Here is a 24,412-nt window from a genome sequence, read left to right on the forward strand (position 1 = left end):
TATTTGCATATTCGGCGTTTTCGGGATTGCAATCCTTCATATGGTCTTGCAGATGAGAGCATCTTTACGCGGTAGCCATGGTCTCGCCAATCAAGCAGTAGAGTGATGATGTTTATCAGACTGCTACCGCTCCTCCTTTGCCGGTCGGCTTAGTATGTACTTTGTGCTGTTGCAGGATTTCCGCCTCAAGCCTACTCTATTGCTACTAAGCGTTCACTCAAAGGTGATGGTGAACACTGCCAATGCAACATCGTTCGGCAGATAGGGCGTCCAGGTGAATCTCTCTGGACCAGAACGCCCTTCCCCTGTAAGCTGCGACAATTTCTGCCAACACGCCCTGGCCGCCATCGGGCTGGGGTATGACAACTCCGCTAGAATGCGCGACTGGAAGTTGCCTCCATCGGCCTTGATCTTCCCAATCCTGTCATCGCTGGTAAGGTGGCCTTTCATCTCGAATGCCATTCTGTCCGCGACCGGGAGAGTCCCTTCATCATACTGCCGTAGTATCTCACGCAAGCTGCCATTGTTCAGAAGGGTTCGGCGTGAAGCTGGAAGCAGCAGCCTTCGCTCTGTGGGAGAATAAAGAACCGGCGTGGCAATCTCAGGTGGATGCTCGATGTTGGCATAGGGCCCGACTCCCACCGAGTGGCAGTATAGGTTCACTTTATCGCCTGACTGGATGGTTTCGAACGGTTGCTGGTTGTATTTGCGCCAGCAGCCTTCCTGGCCGGCCAGGCGGATCGAGAAACGCGTAACCTGCCTGAGCTTGCTTTCTACCATTTCCGGCTTAATCTTTCCACCCTCATCAACAAAGATGCCTTGGATCTGGTTGTTTAGCTTAGGGTTCCTGTGAAACTCATTGCCGGCGAGCAGGTACACCGGGTAATCGGTCGGCAGCTAGGGCCATTTCATCAGCAGGGTCACGGTGTCCCAGCGCATGAGCACCTACTGTTGGCAAGAACGGGACCGCGCTTTGGTCACCAATATTGGCTCCAAGCACAGTGAACAGAGGTTCACCAGCCCCCTGTTCTGGTGAGTCTCCTGTCACCTCGAGTGACTTGTTGTCGAGAGCATTCCATGCGAGTCTATTATTGCCTAATCGAAGGCGTATCTGATTGCGCCATTTCGGCCTTTCTCGGCCACCAGATTTGATCCTCTGTTGAGCAATGTCTTCGAACAGCTTCGGGATATCCTTCCACTCCTCGAATCGCCCAATGAGCTCATGGAGAGTAACAACTCTCTCTTGCTGATGTGCACGGGTTAGCCTGTGAGCGGTTGACCGTGAATGAGGCTCACCTCGATAACTCTCCAATGTTTTGGATTTGCGACACTGCGTGCCCATCCGGGCGGACTACATTCGGTCAGCAGGAGCCTCACTCAAGATCCGGCGCGACCCACTTTGCACATAACAACGAGTTGCCGCCTCTGGCCGTCCACGCCAAGCTCGATACATCAACTCCACGGCCGGTAAAGTCCTGACTGCCTGTCTGACGCTGTCTGCCATAATTGATGGATCCTGAGGCGTACTGGGCGTTGAAGTTGATGCCCATCTCACTTTTCAAGGCATCCTGTTTCTGAATATCTTTGCTTTCTGTGAGAGAACCGGCGAATTTGGAGCTTTGTAATTGACCTCCCAGCTGACACGCTGTAACGAAAATGTGGCCTAACGTGGTGTTAGCCCCTCGATCGCACCTTCGGACCGGCTAGAGCTGACCAAATTTCTCACTGAATTTCCGCAATTGCTGATCTGTACGGTCTCGTCGAATGGCCTCAAGAGCTCTTTGGCACTGCGGTGACAATGCCAGATTGTCCTCGTCAAGGAACAACCTTGCCCGCGGAAACTGCTGAGGTCAGCCATCGGAAACAGAACTGGAGAAATGAGGCACACATTGTAAGCCGCGTAGTATTCCATTTCTGCCTTGTCCCTGTCCACCACGTTCGTCTGTGTGCTTTCCGCCTTGAGGCTGGCCGAGATGCCGGCCGTGACCCCAAATGCTCCCCCTCCGCTCGTGGTTCGGTCAGCCAACCGGTGTCTCAAGACGCGGGTAACTCTTACAGTGCGGTGCTGATGGACTTCGCCGAGAACCCATTCTCGGCAAGAGAACGCTGAAGGTCGGTCTTGATCTGTTTGATCGAGATTGACGAAGAATCGCAAACCTCATACTCCGGAAGCCCACTTAGCACTGGATCCTGCACCGAGGGGGGAGGCTGCAGAACGAAAGCTAAGGAGCAAACACGCATTCAGTAGACATCCCAGTACCCAACAGGAGGCCCTCTTACCCTGCTGCCGAGCCTTAACAATGTCGCTCTCCGACTCCCTGATGGTGAAGCCATACAAGACCTTGTTGATGCGAAAGATCTTGTTCCACTGTTCTGGCGAAAGATCTTCGGCAGTCCTGCACCTGCGTTAGCCTACACAGTTGTTCTGGGCCATCGCGACGGACTCGATATTCTCCAGGTCTTCCGTAGTCCACTCTCCAGTCTCGGGGTATTGCAAACGCGCGGTGGACTCTCGTACGGCGGACCGTAACACGTTAAAATCCGGAGTGGCCAAAGCGGCTTGCGCTATCGCCGGCTGATCTTCATCAGCCTGATTCGCACTGGCCTCAAGGGCCGGCGCCTGAGCTTTGGTATCCTCACTCATAACGGTGCTCGGCTGCGTGCATCGCGTGGAAGAATAATAAACATGAGAGTGAAGTGAGCGGAAAGCAGCTGCGACTCAGGTAGAGGGAAAGGTCGAGTTGGGTGCGGTGAAGGTGGCTGGCTGAAGCCGCCCGAGAAAGGCAGCTGCGAGACGTGCGGCTGAGACGCTTCGAGCAGCCAATGGGACAAAACTCGAGGCATGAGGCTGAGACAGCCCCATCCTTCAGCGACCGAGGTGCAGCGCAATACAATTATTGCTGAAGGGCCGAAGCTCGATTCTCTGATGCAGTCCTTCAGAATATAGGAGAGTCTCGCCTTCCACATGAGCCGCATGAGCACGTCGACAGCGTCTGTAGCTGCCGACAACCGCTGTGAGACGAAGCCACCCGCCAACTTTAGGCAGGAGTCACCAAATCACGAGGATGCAGGTGTCACACACTCAGACGCCTCCGAAACCAGACTATCAGTGCTTCGATATATGAAGCTGCGGTCTATGTCGTAATTAGCACCATTGACGCAGTTCCCATGCCGCAGTCTAGATGCCCCAATGACTAAACACCACCTCCTTTTTCGCATGTAGAGCGATCAAGAGCTTAAAAGCCACCTCCCACGAAAGTTATCCATGGTGATGAAGAGGATACGGATATATGATGAGGTCGTTCCAACCGCTCTGTAATCAATCTTCTCACCTCGGCAGTAGGCGGCTTGGGCTGAGGGTGTGTATTGTTCGGATGGGTGGTACAAACCCAAACGAGTACCTGAAACGACCCAAAATCGTCTGGCATCTGAGGCAGTGTGATGGATCTTGTATCGCTTTGAGGTGATCTTGCCGCGAGAGGTTCAGACGCCGCATCGACAGTGGTCGCTCGTCAAGGGGTAGGATTCTGGTCGCACGTATAGTCGTGGTTGTGAGAGATCGACGTCGCAGGCTAGATTTGCAGCTATATTCCGAGGCAGTCTGTGAACGTTTGAAGCTGCAACGGGACAGAAGCAAATAGTTCGGGCAGTGCAGCGGACCACTCAGAAATCAGTCAGCTGTGCAGAGGTATCGCAAAATCATCAATGCATTCGGCAACATAGTCAGTCTGCACACAGAGACTGTGCATGCCGTAGGTCCTAAGCGCAGAGTCTCTGTGGTCTCCATGGTCGCGATTGCAACCCGGATGCAGCGCCAGCCCAGAGGGAGAGGGAGAATTTCACAACGGGCATGTTCAGCGGTCAGCTGCAAGAATTGGACCCGCTGGGAACCGGAAGATGGGGAACGTTCAAGGTGAGAAATGATCGTCATGGTCTTTGTGTCAGGAGGCATCCTTCAGCCCCAACCGGCAGTTGTGGCTGTGCTGAACGGTGTTGGCGAGATCCGTTCAAGGGACGATGGTGAGTTCACGAGCACTAGCAGTTGCTCTTTCCGGACAGGTCCTTCTCGAATGAGCTCGCCTCTCGCCTTTGCGAACAAGTCACCGACACGGGTGGAGTTGCTGTCCGTTTATGTCGAACCCGAACGACCAGACAGACTCCGCTTTCATCGCCCGATCACGTCAAGCAACCCCAACCAAATCAGGCGCTCTCTTGCCCCTGAGAAAGACAGCCTGGTGCCCACTACACCAATCACGTTGTCTCGTTGCGTTGCTTCGGGGCATCTCTAATACTCGCGTGACGCACAAGGAGATGGTTGGTCCAGAGCAGCCGATCCTCAGCTCGTGTTCAGCTAGCCAGAACGGCCCCCATCCCGCTGTACTCGGACAGCCTTCTGGCAAGGGCCTGGAAACAAAGACGGGTCGTTTCCGGCAACCTGGTAAGTACGAGGTACTCGTATGCAGTGGAGCTCGCCAACCTCATGCGCAACATTGTACTGCTAGTGCGACCCGTTGACGACAGATGCTCCGTGGCGTCTTTCTGGAAGATGCGCCCCGATCTCACTCTGCGACATGGTCTCTCATTCGCCGGGACGTATCAGATAGCGTGATTGGCTGCAACTCGACAACAGATGGTGTTGGCGCTGTTGAACTTGCACCCTCCTGAGAGTCTTTCCGGGTGGAGGACTGGCCAATAGTGCACCCATCTGCAAGGATTGCGGCCGTCCTCGTCGCCACTCAAGAAGAATGTGGAAACGCCCACCCCTCAGGCAACCTCCAGTGACGGAAGTCGCTCACTGCAAACCAGGCAATATGTGGGCTCCAAGTGCGAGGGCACAAGAGCTCCTATCCGGAATGGCGTTGATCGGGCATCCCAAAGAGACCGCATGTGGGCACAACATAACAGGCGTTTGATGTCAACTAAGCGAACTACCGATTCGAGGTTTTGACATAAAAGTTTGGTCCAACCTAGGCTTGACGCGAGACCGACACCACAGTCAGTCACCGAGAAGCCTTGGCAGAGGCCGTGTGGGGAAAGCGACGAAAGCGAGTCTCTGCATTTTCTCCCGTGGTTCTTCGCGTTTGCAGAGGTTGGTTCGCCTGAACTGATGGGCGCCAAACGACGGGCACAACAAAGGCGATCGACATACGGTCGGAGAAACGGATCCAAAACCCCTGACTTCGCGGAACCGACGTGAATGCGACTCCATGAAAACCGGATTCGTGTTCATTCCGCATTCGAAGCCTATTAGTTGTAAGTGCAACATAGGGTCTTCAGCTGGAGAGCACAAAGTGGGAAGCTGGGGTACCATTTGACATGGCCCGCCTTCCGCATTTGTGTGGTTAGAGTTTGTCGTGGCCGGTCCCGCTTTGGAGATAGACGCAGCACTCCGAACGAGACAAAGAACATGGATCAATGGCCCTGTTACATAGCCGATGAGGAATGGAGTCAAGAGTACGTTACCTGGATCTCGATGGTCAGGTCGTACTGTGCGCTGCCGCCAATCAGGCGACTAGAGGGAGTTGGACTGCCTGGGGAACGTCTCCTGGCTCTCCTGCCCGCTCAGCTTGGATGTGAGAAGGGCTTCAGGCACACGACATCCCGAATCGGCCAAAGTTGTGTGTAACAGGTCATGCAGGGTTCCTGTCACGCTTCTCCAGTCCAAAGCCAGTATCGATTTTTTTTTTTTTGTGAATCTCCTCCACCTTGTACCTCGTATGGGAGAAAAGTAACGGTTGTTGTGTGGCGAAAGACTCAGCTGGCAGATTGCGGATCCTCATTGGGCATTGCAGCTCGGTCTCGCCGACTGGCCGAGAGAGGTAGACCGTGGCGTACACAGTAGAAAAGGCTGGTTGAGCCGAGGTAAAGAGAGGCACATGCGCAGTTCGAGTAAGCAGGCAAGCATTTTGTGGAAGAGGTCGATACAAGGAGGCACTCTGAATTCTCTGTTCCAGAGGCAACGGTGACATGGCGCTGAGGACTGTGTGAATGCGTATTGATTGCATACCGAGGTACCGAAAACAATCGCCCCCACCCCGTCATGATTGGCCGACCAGCACCACATGAAACGTCACGAGCCACTTACCGGATTCCGAAGTTGACGTTGGGCAGCCACGACGCACCAAAAGTACAAGGCCGTTGGACGGGCCAATCGCTGATTTTCCAGTGATTGCGCGCGTCGTGTAGCGGCGAACCTGAAACGCGCATTGAGCAATTTTCACACAGTTGAGTGTTGCACACCTGAAGGTTCAGCACGTTCACACTCTTCTCACACTGCACTGTTCAGGCTGTGCTCATGTTTACGTTTCGTGGATAAGGTCACGTACTCCACACTCCGTCCACTGAGATGGTCGTGGGGATGAGAGGTATGCAGTGGCCAGTGGTTGTCTCTGCCTAATTCGAGCATGTTCCCGCACACGGGAAGCAGTAAACAAATCTCCCAGCTGTCTCGTCCGTCGCATCCTGCAGGTAATCAAGGCGGGCCGACGCGCAATCACCAGGACTCGCCAAATTGCTCACGCCTGATCCGCTGGGAGATGACTGCTTTCAATCTAAGATGATCGCATTCGTCAACATCTCGTGTTTCAACTCGCCGCATCGGTCGCATGGTGGCTGTCCGTGCGTCGTTGGCTTCTCCATGTGGCTGGACCCAAATTTCCACGGGCACACGGCATGGTCCATGCATCACACCTAGGAGGTTTCAAGACTGCACGATCCGTATCATGCTCGTCTTGCGAGCATCATGTACTCCGTGCCTCGTACCGTCACCGGCGCAACTTCCGAAAGCATGCATCGCGCCCTTGAGCCGACTTCCATCCATGTCGCCTACTCTCGCTTATGCCATCCGCATGGTTGCATGGGAATCTCTACACCCCCCCACCCTTCGGCCGATCTCCAATCATGCGGCTTGAACCCTAAGCCATCCGGGGCCACGGTTCCCACATGGCCATCACCGCTTCAGATATCCAACCTCGCGAATCAACTCCGCATGCCCTGCGAATTTCCCGCTGATGCCAGAAAGAGCACCCAAAACACTGTAAGCGATATTAGGTTGTCACCTGGGTCACCGTAGTGTGGGAGCAAGGAATGAGGGGTTTTTGGACCGATTGCATTGGTATGCCCGTCGTGGCGTGATGCAGACCGGGAGCTGCGGGTGGTATTTTGTGGTCTGAGAAGGACGACAGAAGTGCAGATGCGGCTTCATTCTCTTCGGCCGCTCGCAGTAGATGTTATGGTAGTATACATCCTCGACACTCGTATTAGTATGGTGTGTCTCTGCCAGCCAGGACTTCGGACTGGCGAGCTGTCAATAATTGTCCTCGCAAACGTCAGACCCGTCGGAGAGAATCACTGCCCACTCCGCATGCCATGTCATGCACCGTCACAGATTGAGTCTTGCTTCATTTCCGAGCCAGCCAGGTGGCCTCTCCTACCGCGTTTCAGAATGCGACCCCTCATACCGAAGTGGATTGTCTTCGCTCGATCCACTCGTGGACGACCCCGTTAACTGCCTTCTTGGGTCAGGCCCCGCCGCGCCGCTGAGCTCATTCCGTTGTTGACGACTGCTCGGTCGGGCAATGTTCCGGCCGCCCACCTCTTGTTCGCGAGACGACGCATCGCTGTTCTGCCGCGAATGCCGCGTTGCCCTGTGGCGATGGCTCGGGCTCATTTCTCTTTCCCGAGACGAGCGGGACGACATAGGCTGGGTCGGGTCAGAGGGTTGAGATGTAGGTGGTACAGGGACGCCGTGACCTCCCAATGCTTTGCGCTTCTTCGGCGAGTTCTGGTAGTCTGATCTGAGGTGCGATGCTGCGTGCTGCGAGAAGGGCGAGCCATGGGCGCTTTTGCCTGAAGGAGTCGGAGGCTGGTTCCCTGCGGACGCGGTGGTAGGGTTCGGCGGGGTCCAGTGATGGAAGAATAGACCGGGGCCAGAGGATTGCTCAGAGGATGCAGTCTGCGCCTGCTGTAACGGAGGTAGTTGCTGTCGGCTTGTCTGACTCGTGGTCGAGCTGGGAATGAACTCCGTCGTATTCAGCCGCGAGAGCGGAGCAGAAGCACCTGTGGAACCTGATATAGACCCTCTTCCTTGGTTCGAGGGCGCCGTAGCAGAAGGTTGGGCCGACTGAGGTGGATGTAGAGATTGATGCACTCCGTACGGGTTCGCAGAGATCATCCGGCTGTCCCGGTGCATATCCGGTGACGTTTGCTGCTGTTGCTGCTGAATTTGTTGGTGGTGAAGCTGCTGTTGTTGAGCTTGAATCTGTTGCTGTTGCTGTTGGTTCTGGATCGTCAAGCTTGCCAGATATTGCTGCGCCCATTCCAGTGTATGCCCAGGGAGGTTCCCTCCCCCAATACCCGCGAAGATCAAAGGTACCATTGGAGGGGGAATCCCTCCTTGCAGCGATTCCCTCAGCATATCCTGCTCAATGCGTCGCTGGTCCAGCCGAAGACCCTCCTGCCGGGTCTTCTCCTCCTCTTGCTTCCGGCGATCCTCTTCCGCCTTTGCGTGCAGCCAACTCCGCATCGACTCATCCTGACCTGCCCACTGTGAAGGAGGAGCCGGCAGATGGCCGAGCGGAGGGGGAGCAGTCGAGTGTCCTCGTTCTGGGTGGGGAAGGTTGAGACCGCCAGGAAGACCAGTAGGCAATGGCGGCAACCCTCGGTGGGAGTTGTTCATCCTCGACTCCTCAAAGAATGAGGGAAGATTGCGAGGCGACTCTGGAGGGGAATATCGTGAGAGTGCTGGTTTGTGATAGAACTGATAGTCATGAGGCGGCTTGATGTCCTTGCTCATATGGTTAGGGGGGTCTAATGCTAATAACATTGAGGCGGTTGTCGTATGGTTCGTTCGAGCAACGGAGTGGTATGTTGTCGGACGTGCAGGAAGTGAAACCAGGCCAGTGCTCGTGCTTTTATCTGGTCCAGACCAGGGTTGAGCCAGTGTATATCATTGGGGAGGTCAACGTCGGCCAAAGTATCGGTGAATGACGTCCGGTCCAAGCTTCAGGAACGGGTAACAACTCTGAACCAGAGTTGAACCAGATGGAGCACGATGGGGACAGCCAAGTAGTTATGAGTTGAGCAATGGACCCGGCATCTACCAGGGTGGAAAATGTGGCTTTTCAGAGATCTCCCGTGTGAGATGAGCCCTGTCGGCTAAAGAAACTTGTCATGCGAGATACGGAGGCCAATGGCGAGAGATGTGACCAGCTTCTTGATCGAGTCGGGCTATGCCTGTGCTGGACCCGATGTTTTAAGCCGGATATTATTCAAGAAGTAGGGTCCTGATGTCGACCGGGACTATAGAGGGACCGGGGAGTCTCTCAGCGACCGTGTACCTGAAAGCAGTCGAAGAACGAAAGACCGAGTGGCTCGGAAAATTGTTGGAGGTTAAGCGACCAAGAAGGTGAGGTCGGTCTCAAGTAAGGGTCCGTTGGGTGGCCAGGATAGAAACTCATACAGCAAGAGTGAGAAAGAGTCCGCCGTTTGGGGTTACGATACGTATTGTGGGTTCCCAGTGTGAGCGGCGTGTGGCTGCAAGCAGATGCGGAGGGGTGGACTGGACTCGACGAAGTCCCAGAAAGAAACGAGCCGGGGTGGTTTCCAATCAGCTTGTGGAAGCGGGCCCGGAGCCGTTGTCTGGGATGTGTCGACTGGAATAGTGGGAGGATTGGGTAGGAAGAGGCGGACTCCGATCCAAGTCGAAGAGCCGACAGCGCACTGGGGGCGTGGGAATGCTGGGAAGAGCGCCTGCCCGTCAGAGAATGCATCAACGAAGAGAGGGAGAGGGGACCAGTACAAGGATTCGAGGCCACTGTCAACAGCTCGTTGGTGGCATGCCTGCTGGGCCAGCGACTAAACCGCCTAGTCGCCCTGCAACAAGCCAACAATTCTGAGTTTGAGCGTGAGAGCCCAGCTGGGCCTGCTCGATTGCTTCATAATGCTTCAAGCGGGCAAGCTAGGGCAAAGGTGGCTCAGCACAGACGGAGACGACGTTGTCACTTTCCTGAATCGAAAACGGCCCTGCGTGGGCAGTACTAGGCTAGGACAATGATCAAAAAGGGTTCAGCAGAAAGTTACGAGGCGAGAAGAGCCCCCCCTCCCGAGTCGGGTAAGGCGCACGGGGAAAAGTTGCAAGGGGAATCCATGGAATAAGAGCCATGGCAGCTGTTCAGGGCTTGGGCTTCCGCGCGAACTCGGCGTGGAGCAGAAAGCAGGGAAAAGCAGAGAGCATGGATCAGGCCGTTGAGCTTGTTGCAGTGAGGTGACCCGTTGGCTGGCCTGGCCTGGCCTGGGCTGCGCGGCTGTTCGTTTCGCAGTCACCGTCTCTTCACGGTGAGCTCACCCTCTGACGAAGGACTGCGTCAACCGCATCGTCTTCGACTGGTGAACATGCTTCCACCCGCCATCCAAGCCGCCACCATTGTCATGCTGTATCCGTCTTTCTTGCTTCATCTCAGATCGATCCCGTCTCCAGATCGCTTCCCTGCTTCGAGAAGCTTTCTAAGGTCTCCCGATCGCGAGATGTTCCTCGGCTCACGGCACGCTCACGCCATTCCTGTACCATGAAATTATGATCGAGTCTTTTCGGACCTTCACCCGCACCTGACTGCCGTTTCGAGACACGGAAAGTGCATTAACAGTTCCGGTCAGCAGACGGAAGAACTATTTCTGTAGTCCGGAGCGTGCTCTGGCCTCTGCACAGAATCTGGCCGTGGACGACACACCTGCCACGCGAGGATGGGCAAAATGATCGCCGGTTATGGCACTGTTGACTCGTACAAGTACTCGTCGATAATAATCGTAGTACGCCACGAGCGAGGTTCGTCTCTGAGGCTGGTGGCCGGCAGCTTACCTGGCAGCCAGTGGCTAGCGCAGCTGACCAGGTCGGGGCGTTACGATACCCAGCCGACGGCGTGTTAGGCGGCAGCGCTACAGACGCCGGCGTGCCTATCGTTCTGCCCATCTTGCCCAACAAAGGGCGGTGCTCACGTTTAGACTACCTAAGTGAAGCCCCAAGAGAAGGTGCAGGCTAAGCCCGCGCAAGAGTGCCGTGAGTGCCCGTCATCGCCACGAGTTTGAGCGTTACTGGGCCCACAGCACCTGCGATCGCTGCCCGGAAACGCCTTCTTTGCCGACCGCAAACGTGGTTCTCACATGGCCTCCACGAACTTGTCACGGCACCCCTGGAAGGCCATGCACCCTCGTGGCACTTTACGCAATCAACCCGTCGATCTTTGCTTTTCCTAGTGAGTCTAGTTTGACGTCTTCAGTCATCGGCCGGTGCAATTTCCAGTCCACACCGAGCTGCCCGTTGGGAAGGGGATGCGCAAAAAGAGGTTATGATCGGTTTCCGGTCGTCAAAGTACTCATGCCGCTTTCAGTCCCGTGTCTCTCAGCTTTAGAGGGTACTGTGCTGACTTCTTGCTGATGTATAGGGCACTTCCATGGTATACATCAAGCTACAATCCCACGTCCTTACCCGGCCTACCGACTCACGGACATAGCCTAGACCGCCGAGGCCGATTTTGGTCCTCCTCGCCTTTGGGCTCAAGCCGAGCGAAGACTAAGTACTAGGCCCGAGTCCGGGGCATTTTTACTCTACTCGCAGCTCTCACACTGCCAAAATGAGAGGACGTCGGAATTCCTTCAGTGCCACAGACACGAAACACTGGTTCCGAAAACGCACTGGGCGTCAGATGCACACACCTGCGACCGCCAGATAAGTGATCTGCAGGCATGTCCGCCGGCATTTAACCCACGCCGAATATCGGCTTGCCGACACGGTCTTGGGGCAGTCGAATGACGCCACACTTGGTGCTTGGTGAGAGCACAAAACATCACCTTGGAACAAGCCAGGGAGAGCTCTGGTCCCGCCTCGCTTCAGAGCATGCCTCAGACCGATGGTTCGGCACGTCCTCCATCACGCCGAACCACATATTCCTCTGGAGAAGCACTTCAGTGATACAATCATGAGGCGCACATGTTGTTGGCCAACACGTAGATTGTCAGAGCGCTCGTCTAATGTCCATCACCCTCCGCGGGAGTTTTTGAGGGGTATTGTGACGAGCATTGACGGTGGCACAGCACAATAATGTGCTGGTGATCAAGCTGCGCATTTGCAATTCATGCTTTGTTCTCGTATCACTCCGCTTAGCTACCTGTACCTGCCCGCACGAGTGTAACGATACCTCGTATTTGACCAGCATGGATGTCACGGACTCGCCCTCTTCACCAGTTTGGGTGACTTTACTGAAAGAAGACTTCACTCGGTCCGGACTCTTGGGTGCTTTTCTTCAAAGGGCAGTATCATGGAGGAACAACGTCATCGGACACAGTTAATTGATACCAAAACAGCCATACAACGCGATCTCGCTTATACTTCTGTGCACGGAGTCCCGCGAAATGCCTGCCTTGAGATCGCAGCAGAGACGTCCAACCCCCCAGCTGTCGGGAACGGCTCACCTTGACTACCGAGTACTCCTACTGGGTACGAGGTACAGGATCATTCCGAGTGCGATTGCCTCAAGCGGTGACCGGGCCCAGGGCCACTCATCAGCCAACATTAATCCATTTTATTGAGGGCTGCAGTTTAATTCATTGACTGTACAGAAGCAAAAGCGTTGCTTGGAGTCTAGCTATCTTACTGGTCGGGAGCTTACTCCAGGAGCACGTTGCCTTCGTCGCTACTGCGTGCTAGGAACGTTTGCGTTCAATCGAAAAGACGCTTAGAATTGGCGGCGCATCCCCTTAGGCGAGCCGCCGGGAGAGTCTCAACGGCGACTTCCAAGTCAAAGTTGACAGTCAACCTCGGTCACTTTGACAGACAGGCATCTCCCCTGCGGATAACCCTGCTAGAGCTGCTCGTCTCAACAAGCAAAGGATCGTCAGACCGGCAATGTTTTCAAAGCAACGGCGTTCACCAGATGACCGCATTTGGAGTCATGGTGCATGCGATCTGCACGTCAAAGTCCGACAGGGAGCAATTGACGTAGCTGGCGGTGGCATGCGGGTCCAATCGCCACTCGGCTTTGTTTTTCTCTCAGTCGAAACTGCCTGTACAGAGTAACTGCATCCAAGCACTGTCACACAGACGCCGCGCACGATCATCATCCACCTTTGTGCGACCTCACACCCATGGCGCTGATGACGATCCAAGCACGAGTTGCAGGGAACTGGCACACGCGATGCCTCTAAGCGAGGGCTGATCGGCAGCCTCACCCTCACCTCAATTCGAACACATGTGCGTCCGAAACGGATAACGATCGTCCCGTTTGAGTCAATGAAGTAAAGGATTCGAGGCAGCAGTGATCATTCTGGGAAAATCGTGACATGGCCTAGTCCTGAAACAGACCCAGCTTCACCATGAGCTCGTAGCCACGTTTCTTCCCTTAGCTATTCAGCCTAACCGTCGATCCTAACCACAATCTCTAACCGAGGCCGTGCCGACGCCTCAGAGCAAGTACTTTGCAGTGCTCGTGTTACATGACTAGGACGACTCTGCGGCAATTGAAGTAAAGCTTCGTTCAGCAGTTTAGGCAGTATGTCTGATGATGAAGGCGGCGCACCGAACAAGGCCAATACTCATATGCCGACATGTTGACACTTTTAATCGACCCTGCGTGGAAGCTCTCGCCTATTGTACGCGACCAAGTGCCCAGGTGCTGAGTACTCGTACGGTGTCCCAAACCGCTCGGTACAACGAAAGATGCGGTGAAGTTCGGAGGAGAAAGCCACCAAAGTCAATCGCAATTGCCCTGCAGCAATTCGACCCTCCGCCCCGAGGAAGCTTCCGGAGTTCTTCTTTTCCGCGCCTCCCCCTTACAGCCAGATGATGCAGTTCTGTTCCCAAGACTTGTGGCTGTCAAAAGGGTCTCAATCGGGACATTCGCCCGCGTAGGTTTTTCTGGCGCAGCCAATAAACATCAAACCTACGGTAGCCGAAGCCGAATACAGATGAGGAGTAGGAGCAGGAGACGGAATGGATCTTGGCCGCTTCTTGCAACGCCTTTGTTGCGTGGTCGTGTGGACATTATACTCAAACTTTCCCACCAGTGCCGCGACCCAAGACCACCGAGTCTGATCCCTCTTCTTGAACTGTGTTCCCGGGACTGCCAGTACCGTTGCGCTGGGTCCTCGGCCATGTTTAGGTCAAGGCGCAAGATACCACTCCATTAGGGGGCGGCATTGGGTCCTTTGCCTGCTGGTGAAAATGATCTGCACCCTCCTTCTCGCTTATGTCTCACCTTGATAGGCACCGTCGATCAGACGCACGTGTTACTGGGATCTGACGAGAAGACATGTGTCAATTCTACAGATCCTGCTGCATCAGGCAAATGTACGTAAATCACCCATTTCCATCCTCGGCTAGCGCAGCAAACGGACCTTAAAGGACCCCCTGGACAGTTGCTCAGCCAGGGTAACGGAAGCGAGATGGAAGGGTCCTTAGGCCCAACGTATCATCTCCCGAACCCTTACGCGAGGTGCGACACCCATGGTAGGGCTTTTGCCCTGAATCAACCTTCTACAACTCCCAAGGAGACCCCGAAGGAAACACTGAGAGCGCCCAGCGGATATGTCTTGCGAGATCTATGACAATGGTAGTTCATGTTGCATCACCAACACGCCCTGACAGCGGAACATGCAGCCTCGTCGTCAGTGGCACAGTTTCCAGCCAGAAACCCAGCCAACAGCCTCAGGCAGTGCTGCGCCAGCGGCAAACTTGAATGATGAAGTTGTTGTTCTCAAGTCGATGACCTCTCTGCCGTCCTTGGATTGCTTCATCACGCAGCACGCTCCTCGGGCTGACGACAGCATCAGAGTCTGGAGCACCCGATCGCCTACCTGTCCAGTTGGCTGGATCCAGCTTGCTGGCTGGTACGGTAACCTCGAGTCACACTCGCATCCACTCCGTCGATCTCGGGGCACCTCTGATGTTGGTACTACGTCCGAGAGGAAGAAACCTACCGCGCGCTCAATACTCCGTATTCTGTAGCGGGAAAGCCGAGGTACTGGCTACTGCAATACGCGCAACAGCGTTTCCTAAGTTCCAGAGAGCGCACTTCAAGCCATATGGTATTGCTACGACAGGATGTGGCCGCAAGTTCTGTTCCACAGCCCAGGCTGCCACAAATCTAGCAGTCAAGCTGTTGCCAATCTTTGCAATGTCAAAAGTTGTCCAAGGTCTTGCCACTTGCCCATGAATGCGCTGCCAGAATTTTCCACAGAGGCCTCCTTCGGTGCAGAAGTACCAAGTGCTACGTAGAAACCCAATGGATTCTGTGGTTCGAGAGGATTCAAGGTTGGTCAAGCTGTCATCCACGCTGCCGGTGCAGAAATGGTACTGTGATGAGAGCCCCAGTTGTGGGCGTTTGCCGCAATATTATATCTCCATATACCACGAACACTTTCAATATGTTAGCCGATGACCACGTCACCCTCCCGGCTGGGCTCTCGAGCAAAGCTCTATATCCATGCAGCACACGGTTTGAGCCAATTATTTGGGATTTTGCCCTCAAGAAGCTTCATCCTATTAAACAACCATGCGGGTAAATGGTTTGGTAGGTTGGTCGATACCTGACTTCGATACAAGCCTGGACTGGAGATCTGTACTTGCCAGCGTCTGGTCGATGTCAATGTCCAGGCTTGAATGCATCAACCCAGAACCTGTATCTGACCGAGCACTACCGTAACGCAACCCCAGCAATCTCCGGTGGATGCGTCGAAATGGAGCAGAAGCATCCCTACGCTGCCTTCCCCTCAAGCATGTGAAGATGGCAACGGACTAGGTCACGCTTGGGACGGAGATTCGGAAGTCCAGACCTCAGGGTTAGGACGTGGTTGACGCGGTTGGAGGTTGAGCTTGAGCGTTGGCCTGGTACGGGTGTGCGCGTGGGTGCTGGTGTTCGAACGCGCCTGAGGTGAGCAGAAGTTTCCTGCGGTTCCACTCTAGCAGTGATGGAAAGATGGCCACCATACCATGTCCACCTGTGTTTCGTTGGACCCATGCCCTGGTTCACGCTGACCTGCATTGTCTTTCTCGATCCAAACATTTGGGAGAACGTCCGATAGAGTTCCCAGTCGAGGCTGAATTGCGTTGAGGTGGCGTAGGTAGCTCGAATTTGCTGTCGAGAAATACTCGCTCAGCGTTAACAGCGGTAGAGGTCGGTCACCACTGAAGGCAGACTCATACTGCAGCTGTGGCATCAAACTCTATCACTGGACTCTTGGAGAGTGCGGAGAGCGAATGACTCGTTCACCTCGACAGATGGACGTGGTCGGATTTCCGGGAGCTGAAAGACTATGAGCACTTCGGGGTCTGCAATCGATCATTGTCTGTTTAGCTTTTCTTCCAAAGTGGAATGGCAGCGCTCTTTCGTCCCAGTTCGGCCTTCGTGAGCAGTATTTATCCTCCACCGGCCGTTTCGAGCGAGTATCTGGTTCCGCATTGACCTCTCGCAGACCCTTCCTTGCTGGCGATGGTCTGATCAGGACGGTCGCACTGCAGTCAGAGGTATAAAATGTCTCGAGGGAGCTGGCCAGGTAGTGGCACGCCGTCGAGAGGTAACCGTTGGACCGATATCCTCCCGAACCTCTTGACACCCGGATGTCGCGTTGTTCGCCGAGCTTTTCCTGAACTGTACGAAAGTCAGATTGGATCTCCCAAAAGACAGTCAGATGATCAGCGTACGCCCCTTGTCGTTGTCACCACTTGGGCACAATTCGAATACCGAATCGGCAGTGTCGTTTGGCGCTCTTGCTGTGATCTTGGTAACCCAGCTTGTTAACCCAGCTCCGGCAGGCTATACAAAGAGACCGGTTTATGATCACACAGATACGCCAGTTTGGGTACCGTTGCTACTGTAAGAGTATCTGCACCTAGGCATGTTTCTAGGGATAGAGATTTGTAGCTGGCATCTATTGGTACGAGAGGAGACGTTAGCACACCGGAACCCAGCTCGTGCTGCGCATCGACTCAGGAGAAGGACTATTGCTCTCATCTCGCTTGAAATGGGCATGAGAGAGTTAACAAATGTAAGCCATCGGGCTGGACTGGAGGGTCTCGTTTCTAGCCATCTTAGGGCTCTGGAGTTCTGAATCAATCGTAGGCTCAGACTCCATTCAACTAGTCGGTCACTGCAAGGCCAGGTGAGTTGTCCGTCGGTGTTTGTCTGGGACGCGTAGGGTGGTAAGTGACTGGCATTCCTCCGTCTCGAAGCCCCCCCCGACGCATTTGCGCGGAGCAGAGAGTGCCAGTGATAGATGCCGTATTGGAATATAGCTTAGTGAATCGAAGCTGAAGAAACTCGGTAAATTGGCTCAAGCGTGCAGCTGACGATTCGGAGACGCCAAGCCCCTACCCACTAGCGTCGTCAAACTGCAGTATGTACAGAACACAATCTCTTGTTAAAGTACTCTCCATTTTCCCTCACTCCTCCCTGAACTTTGCGCCTGTAACTTGACATGGCTAGAGTCCCAGCAGAGCCGAGACAAGGTCCCCAAATGGCTCAGGCCGTGATTTACCCTATGTCTGCGTGCCCATGGAGCCTTTTCGCCAGTCTGGCCCCACGGTACCATCGCATCCGCAGTGGCTGTAACAGCCTACCCACCAAGATCCAGCTTCGCAGACAGTAACAACTGGGCTGAAGGTGCTACAAATCCTGCAACTGTTTCATTCCAACCTACAAACGGACCGAACGCGTCCGGGCATACCAAATGCCACTGTCCTCTCTCCTTGCCCTGGGACATTAAGAGATACGTGTCCCATACTGTGTTGGCGCTGGTAGTGTTTGATGCAAGGAAGCCTGTGCCCCACTACCGTGGGAGTCGACGAGTTTATTATCTCCTTCGATGTTGTTATCGCTCTGCTCAATGACGAAGCTTCCTCACCGAGTATAATAGCCACAATGCCACCTCCCTTCCAGTCTATACCACCGAGACTACATGCCAAACACGCGATAAAGCAGCTCTTTCAATTGGACGCGTAGGAGAGCAAAACAAATCGCCTGCACCAGCCTCGGCACCAGCATCAGGACCGTCGTACGCAGCTTCGCTTCCGCATGCGGCTCTTCAGCAACAGGCGGCGCCCGCCCCTCCAAATGGCTCCTGCATTTAGCCATATCTCCAGCACCCCTCAATTCTCAGCAGTGCTGTACCCTGTCATCCTTCTCCAGCACCATTGCCCATCATCAGCACGACGGTCGGATAGTTTACAGGCCCTTTGACTTCCCTAAGCTGTCAGCGGTGACACCCTAATCTGGTACTGACACTGACACTCCTCTGACCACGACATTCATGATTTACACAAATTCCCCCGTCTGCCTCCTTCCGAGCGTATCAGCTGAACCAACCTTGTCACGCAGCACCCATCGACTCTTCCAACGATTCCGAGCTCGTCACCACTGTCCGAGGCATCTTGCCCTTCGGACTCGCGGGGCTCATCATCGGGTTCCCAACCTCCAACAGCGTTGATTTCCCCGTATGCAGTCCCACAACAAGCCCACGCACCCACCCTCGCGGAACCAGTTCACCGCGGCCTCGGCTTTAGCACGATGCAGAACCACCGCACCCTACCTAGAATATACAACCGTAGCGGATCGACAAGCCTCTACCAAGCAACGTCGCAGCTGGTCATCCTGCTTATCGAGATGGTAACAGGAGAGTCTAGGATCGAGTCCATGCTTTACTCTCCACGACTAAGACTAACCTGAACACTATGTGTAGGTTTGGGGTGTTGGCTCGAATCCTATACCAAAGACGCGGAATCGACCAATGCACCTTGCCCACTGTACATCCTCGAGGCAGGGATGAAGACGGGCTTCTACCGTGTGATTCCATAGAGGATACGCTTGTAGATGCTTCTCGCGGCTCGCAAGGCCTCTGCAGCAGGAAACGACGAGACACCCAATGGACAAGCTACAAATTCGTAGACCCCAACAACATACGATCAGAGCGAGGCACTGGTCTCGGGCTAGCTGCATGATACCCTTAGCTCTCTGTGGAATGCCTCGCCATTTCACCGCACGCCGGAACAGCCTTAGCGTCAACCGTCCCTCGAGTCCTCGCTAATCACAAGATCACGACGTCCGCGCTCTGGTGGTCGCCTCAACCGGGATGCCATCTCCATGGTGCTCAGTGAGACGTGTATATCACCGAGCCTTGCCACGGGTCCACATCCACCTGCTTCAGTAATTCACTAGCCATATGGCAATGCCAGAGCCGCCGCATACTTGGACGAATAGCAAGTCATCTGAGGAAAAGTGTGCGGTCCATATCTACTTTCCAACATATCATGTCGGAAGGCGTCATCAGTCTCCGCTCACGACGACAAGCATATCGACGTATGCTTGAGTGGTTTCATTATTGAGGAAGCCTTCCCAAAGTCACTGTCATTCTAAGTTGCCCAGTTTTCACCATTTTCGGCACTTCACCTCGGAGGTCGCATGACAAGGCTGTGAAGCCCCTGAGACTCGACGACTTACATAATCCACCGCACCACTATTTTCAACCGTTCGCACTTTGAAGTGCTGGATCCAGGCCGCAACGCGCTTCGGTTCCAGCGCTGATGTCTTTTCATTGTAGACGATCATGATAACAGCCACAGAGACGAGTCCACCGAGTTCAATGCCTAACATTTCTCTAGCCTCTGGCTATCACGAGAGTCATCTCCACGAAAGGGCCGCTTCGATACTTGACATGCAAAAGCGAGCTGGACCCATCCTCTCCTCTCCGTCACGATCAACAGAAACTAAGGGAAGAATTACGACCAATACCTACTAGCCTCCATGCGCGATAACGGAACGGTCCAAGTGTAAGTCTACTGCACCACTTGACAGGGCGGAAGCTCGGCCCCCAGGAACGGTATATTTCCAGAGCCATAAACTCCTAGAACTCATCTCTAAATCAAGCTGTGCACCAAATCCATCACCGCATACTAATGCAAGCATGCGATGAACCATATCAAGTGCTGCGACAACCCCAAGTACACTACGACCAGAGAGACGGCAGGTGGACGAAACGGGTGTCAAAAACTTGACATACGTGTTCTACTTCCAGCGGAACGTGACGGAACTGCCAGCTGACTGCACGCGACGATAATGGTGCGGCACCAAGGTCATGGAGAAGGACAATAACCCACACGCACCGAATGTCTCAAGTACTTCTGCCATTTCCAGTCTCTGTTTTAAAATTTGACTCAAACTAAGTTCTCTTCTCTTCTAGCCTCTCCTCCAGATTCTGGTACATGGCATGGAAAGCCTCGTCGACCCCATCACAGCTTAGCTTAGCCCAGCTGTCCCGTTAACCCTACTTGAATGGCTTTGCGAGCACCACCGCTGAAACCCTTGATGGGTCGAGTCGAGTCGACTTGAGTTTACTTGAGTTTAGCTGAGCCCTCCATTCACTCGCGAGCACCAAAACATACCAGACCACAAGGGAATACCATGATATGCCTTGGCGCGCAGTAACAGCGCATTCACCGCTTTCCACGGCTTCTAACCCTGATGCCACCAACACAACTCCTACAGCAAAAGCAATATCGACGGTAACTGTAATACCAAAAACGTCCTCTTCGATGTCCCTTCTACTTCCATCAACCAAACACTAAGCCCGACTACCGCCGCCACTCTCAGCCTAAGCACGGACAACCACCCTCCAACAGCATTGACAACTAGCTGTCAACGACACTGACAGCCACGGACGGCTCGTTAGCAACAATAAGAGCACTAATACCACCATCCCCACTACTCTCCACCGCCAACGTCACGAAAGAGATACGAGCAAGTCTAGGCGCAGACCCGAATCCACGCCCGTGTCTACCCCCTTCGCCATTTACCGAAGCGACGACCGCGCGCGCGACAGGTCCACTCTTGGTTGATCCGGACACGACATCGCCGCTGTGGGCAGCGAAGATGTCAAGCGGCGTCGCCGTGGTGGTGACGGACTTGCCGAGGAGGAGGGCGAGGATCGCGACGATGAGGGCGTCCATTGTGATGAGGACAGTAAGTGGTAGTTGTAAGGTGTTGTAGAGTCTATGTAGATGGGGATGAGATGTGCTGGGCGGGACGAGATGGATAAGATGAGATGGGTGACGTGAGGTGGTATGTGACGTGATGCGAGAGTACAATCTCCTCGCTTCGATCTGAGCTCCTCGACTTGAGCTCTTTGGGTTGAGAGCTACGAGTGTGAGTGTGAGTGTTGTATGGAAGCACTCGTAACGTGTAGAACAGGAGGTCAAATCATTCAGCGTACGCTTAGCGAAAGGCTGGAAGTCAATTGAATGATTACCAGTGGTGGATACTACTTGAAGTAAGCAGTTAGAATAAACCTGAATGTGAAGACAAAGATGAAGAGTAAGGGGAGATATTAAAGATGGACGACACACCACTTATCGATATACGTATACACATACACATATACATTTACATACGCATACACGCTCATACCTGGTATATACTTCGTGCAGCAATGCCCGACCCGCCTGATGCGCGCTCTGACTCAAACTGACGTCCCCCCATTCGTGACCACTCGTTCTCTTTCTCTTTCCCTCTCTCTTCGACATCTGACCTTCCTCGAACTTGCGGTTCGAGAAATCGAGGCAGGCAGACACCGGAACGACGAATACGTCGACGGAGTGGAACGGAATGGAGCGACGAACACATTAATCAAGTGGAATGGAATGGAATGGAACGGGAATGGAAGTCGGAGTACCAGTGGCAGTACCAGTGCAAGGACGTGAATCCAAGGTACCTACCTACCAGATGAAAAGTCAAATCGAGCACAGAAAGCGTAATTCCTCCATACGCCGAAAGTCAGTGGATTTGCGGGTACGTTAAAATGGCCCAGAAATACACGGCTTTCAGGGTGCAGGAGGAGATCTCACTACGCACACTCACTCGTAGCTGATCCGCATGCGACATGGCCAGAGGGATTCATCCTTGCGTAAACTACGTGTTAATTCTCGAACTTAGGTGGACTTCCACATCTACTGTTCAGCCACAGAGCTTGAAAGTCTCTTCGATGTAGCTCGGGCCATGTGTACACGGAAATTTTCTGATTTTGGTCTCAGCACTTCACTCAGTTATCGCCTTGGTCTTGAATAACAGGAGTTTGAGTTCAAACATCGCAGTAGCCCAAGGTGCAGATATCCAACTGAGGGTATGCCGCCCATGTTCGTACCCCGTTCGTGGACGTGATTTCATGTGTTTCGCATCATCCCATGCGAAGAGATTCTTCGCACTCGTAGCACTCGTAAACATATCGCAATCGCACCGACCGCCGTCGGTCCGTGCTTCAGCACCCTCGGCCAAAGCGTCCATTAACCCTCTCCCATTCCTGGATCATGTCCTTGACATTTTCCTTGGCGACGGTTCCGCCCACTTCCTGGCCATCATCCTCGAGACTCTGCACTTCCTTGAGAGGCTTGCTCTCTTCAAGGTCTTGAACCTCAGCACGACCGCTCAAAGGTATCGCTTCATTCTGACTATTCACATGCACACCCTCATCTTCGTCATAGATGCTCGAGACTGTCTGTTGGGAGTGAGACTGTGGGAGCGGAAATTGTAGCTGAAGCTGTGGGAGCGAACCGGCGGTGACGACCACGCTTGGGCGCTGCGTGGGTGTCACGTGGTGGCCTTCTCGTGGTCGGGAAAAATTGGCCGGTGGCTGTGAGGGATCGACGCTGCCTCGGCCACCTTGTCCGCCGATCGGGCTCTCGTCACGCAGGGAAATTGTTTCAAAGTTGGTGTCCTCCGCATATGCCGTGGAGTACAGATCAGGGAAATTCTGTGCTCGATCGTTGACAGTGATCGTAGGATGGGGGGTTCGGGGCTGTGTAGCCAATTCTCGGGCTGCGCCTTCAACTTGATATTCGTGTCTGAGCGGGCTTCTTCGGAGAACCGTTCCTGGTTGCTCATTGATTGGAGGTGGGAGAAGCGCAGAGGGCTGTCGTGGGAGGAGTCCACTGCCGTTACCGCTGGACAGATACGAAGCTCTGGCGCCATTCGTGGAAGGAGCGAGGTGGCTCAGTCGCTGCTGGGATGCAAATCTTCCGTACGGATTTTCGGTGTTGTAGAAATATGGACCTGCATGATCTCCTGACCCTTGTCCTGAGCTCTACTGCGTTGTCAGTAGACTGCTATTGTGCCAGCAACAGAACGAGCGGGCTACTCACATCTCGCCCCGAGCTGTCCTCCGCCACGGTGTACTCATCCCAGCTTCTGTTCTCGCCTTTTCTGCCCATGATCATGGTGGTGGGTCTGATCTCCCCAACCTCTAGTCGCGCGTACCGCCCTCGTTCCCATGCGTACATATTGTTGATCCACCTCACCTCTTTCATGCGTGCTGTCTGAGCGGCAGATCTCTGTCGGTTGGGGTTCCAGGACTCGCCACCAGCGTTGATTCCGACAACATTGTCTGTGTCGCGCGCTGCAAATGCCTCCGATGTCAAGCCGTTGCTGCTGCGGCGACCACAAAAGCGGTACAGGCTGGCAAAGATCAGGGTACAGAAGAACGCAGCGATAATGACGATGCCGACAATAAGGGCAGGGGAGATCGCGAGTGCGGTATTGTCTGGGTTGTCGTTTGTCTGTTGAGCAGCCATGTCGGGCGAGGCCAGCGACTGCCGCAGAAGCAGCGGGCACGACAATCCCAAGGACGCGGTGCCGCCGTCAAAGGGATCTGACTTATGGAGATAGCAGGTGACCGTGTTCGCTATGCATCAGCGCCGCTGCAGATAGTCGTCGCCAGGGCGATGAATTTTGTGAAACGGGAGTGGGAGATGAGAGCTCTGTGTGCGCTGAAAATTGTCGCGCAGACTGTGCCATGAAGAAGTGAAGATGGAACTTGTTTACCTGGTGCGGCAGAATCAAAGACTCTGTTCTTCTGCATCTTGCCGTGGCGAACGTGACACATAATCATCGCAACGCACCAAAGCATGTTTGATCTCGCAGCTCTTTCAGCTCTTCATACATCACCCGTTGCCACATGGTGTTTGCCATCGTGCTTCCAACGTGATATCCCAAGTACTGGTCTAGTGCAAGGTGGAACACTGCGGGACTCCAACCGCACAGAGACCCGGCGACTTATGGTGAACGGCCACGCTCGTATGCAACATGATGTCTCGCAAGCCCAGTTGTCAATCCAGCGTCGCCTTCGAGGGGGACTGCGGCAGGTACCCGTTCTCCTCCGAAGGTCCTCGCGCCTCGCGCCTCGCGCCTCGCGTTGCTGGTGACCATGGCCATTGCCGGTGTTGGCACGTCAGTCCTCAATCACCTCTTTGCGTCTGTAGATGAGATGCCCTAGGACCGCCAAAGCTTGTCAGACTCTACTGAGCTACAAGGTAAGGGAGGAGGAGGAGGTTGTTGTAGCAGGACGCGTCTCCACGCTCGGCTGCGCTTTCCGGCTTGGCAACAGT

The 24,412-nt window shown here is 54.3% G+C and overlaps 3 protein-coding genes across 3 annotated transcripts; all 3 read right to left on the minus strand.

The window, feature by feature from the left end:
- Positions 1-213: 213 nt before the first annotated feature.
- On the minus strand, positions 214-1,550 carry G647_02193 (uncharacterized protein; the record flags this gene model as incomplete). The annotated part of the gene is made up of 4 exons (XM_008726543.1): positions 214-897; positions 950-1,246; positions 1,297-1,351; positions 1,378-1,550. 4 exons carry the CDS (start codon positions 1,548-1,550, stop codon positions 214-216), a joined length of 1,209 nt encoding a protein of 402 aa, XP_008724765.1.
- A 5,879-nt stretch (positions 1,551-7,429) lies between these two features.
- On the minus strand, positions 7,430-8,824 carry G647_02194 (uncharacterized protein; the record flags this gene model as incomplete). The annotated part of the gene is made up of 1 exon (XM_008726544.1): positions 7,430-8,824. The coding sequence occupies one exon, from the start codon at positions 8,822-8,824 to the stop codon at positions 7,430-7,432; it is 1,395 nt and encodes a 464-aa protein (XP_008724766.1).
- A 13,466-nt stretch (positions 8,825-22,290) lies between these two features.
- G647_02195 (uncharacterized protein) lies at positions 22,291-23,599 on the minus strand (the record flags this gene model as incomplete). Its single annotated transcript, XM_008726545.1, has 2 exons — positions 22,291-23,112; positions 23,171-23,599. 2 exons carry the CDS (start codon positions 23,597-23,599, stop codon positions 22,291-22,293), a joined length of 1,251 nt encoding a protein of 416 aa, XP_008724767.1.
- Positions 23,600-24,412: the final 813 nt, after the last annotated feature.

This window comes from Cladophialophora carrionii, assembly GCF_000365165.1.
Source record: "Cladophialophora carrionii CBS 160.54 unplaced genomic scaffold supercont1.2, whole genome shotgun sequence".
In the NCBI taxonomy this organism is placed as follows: Eukaryota; Fungi; Ascomycota; class Eurotiomycetes; order Chaetothyriales; family Herpotrichiellaceae; genus Cladophialophora; species Cladophialophora carrionii.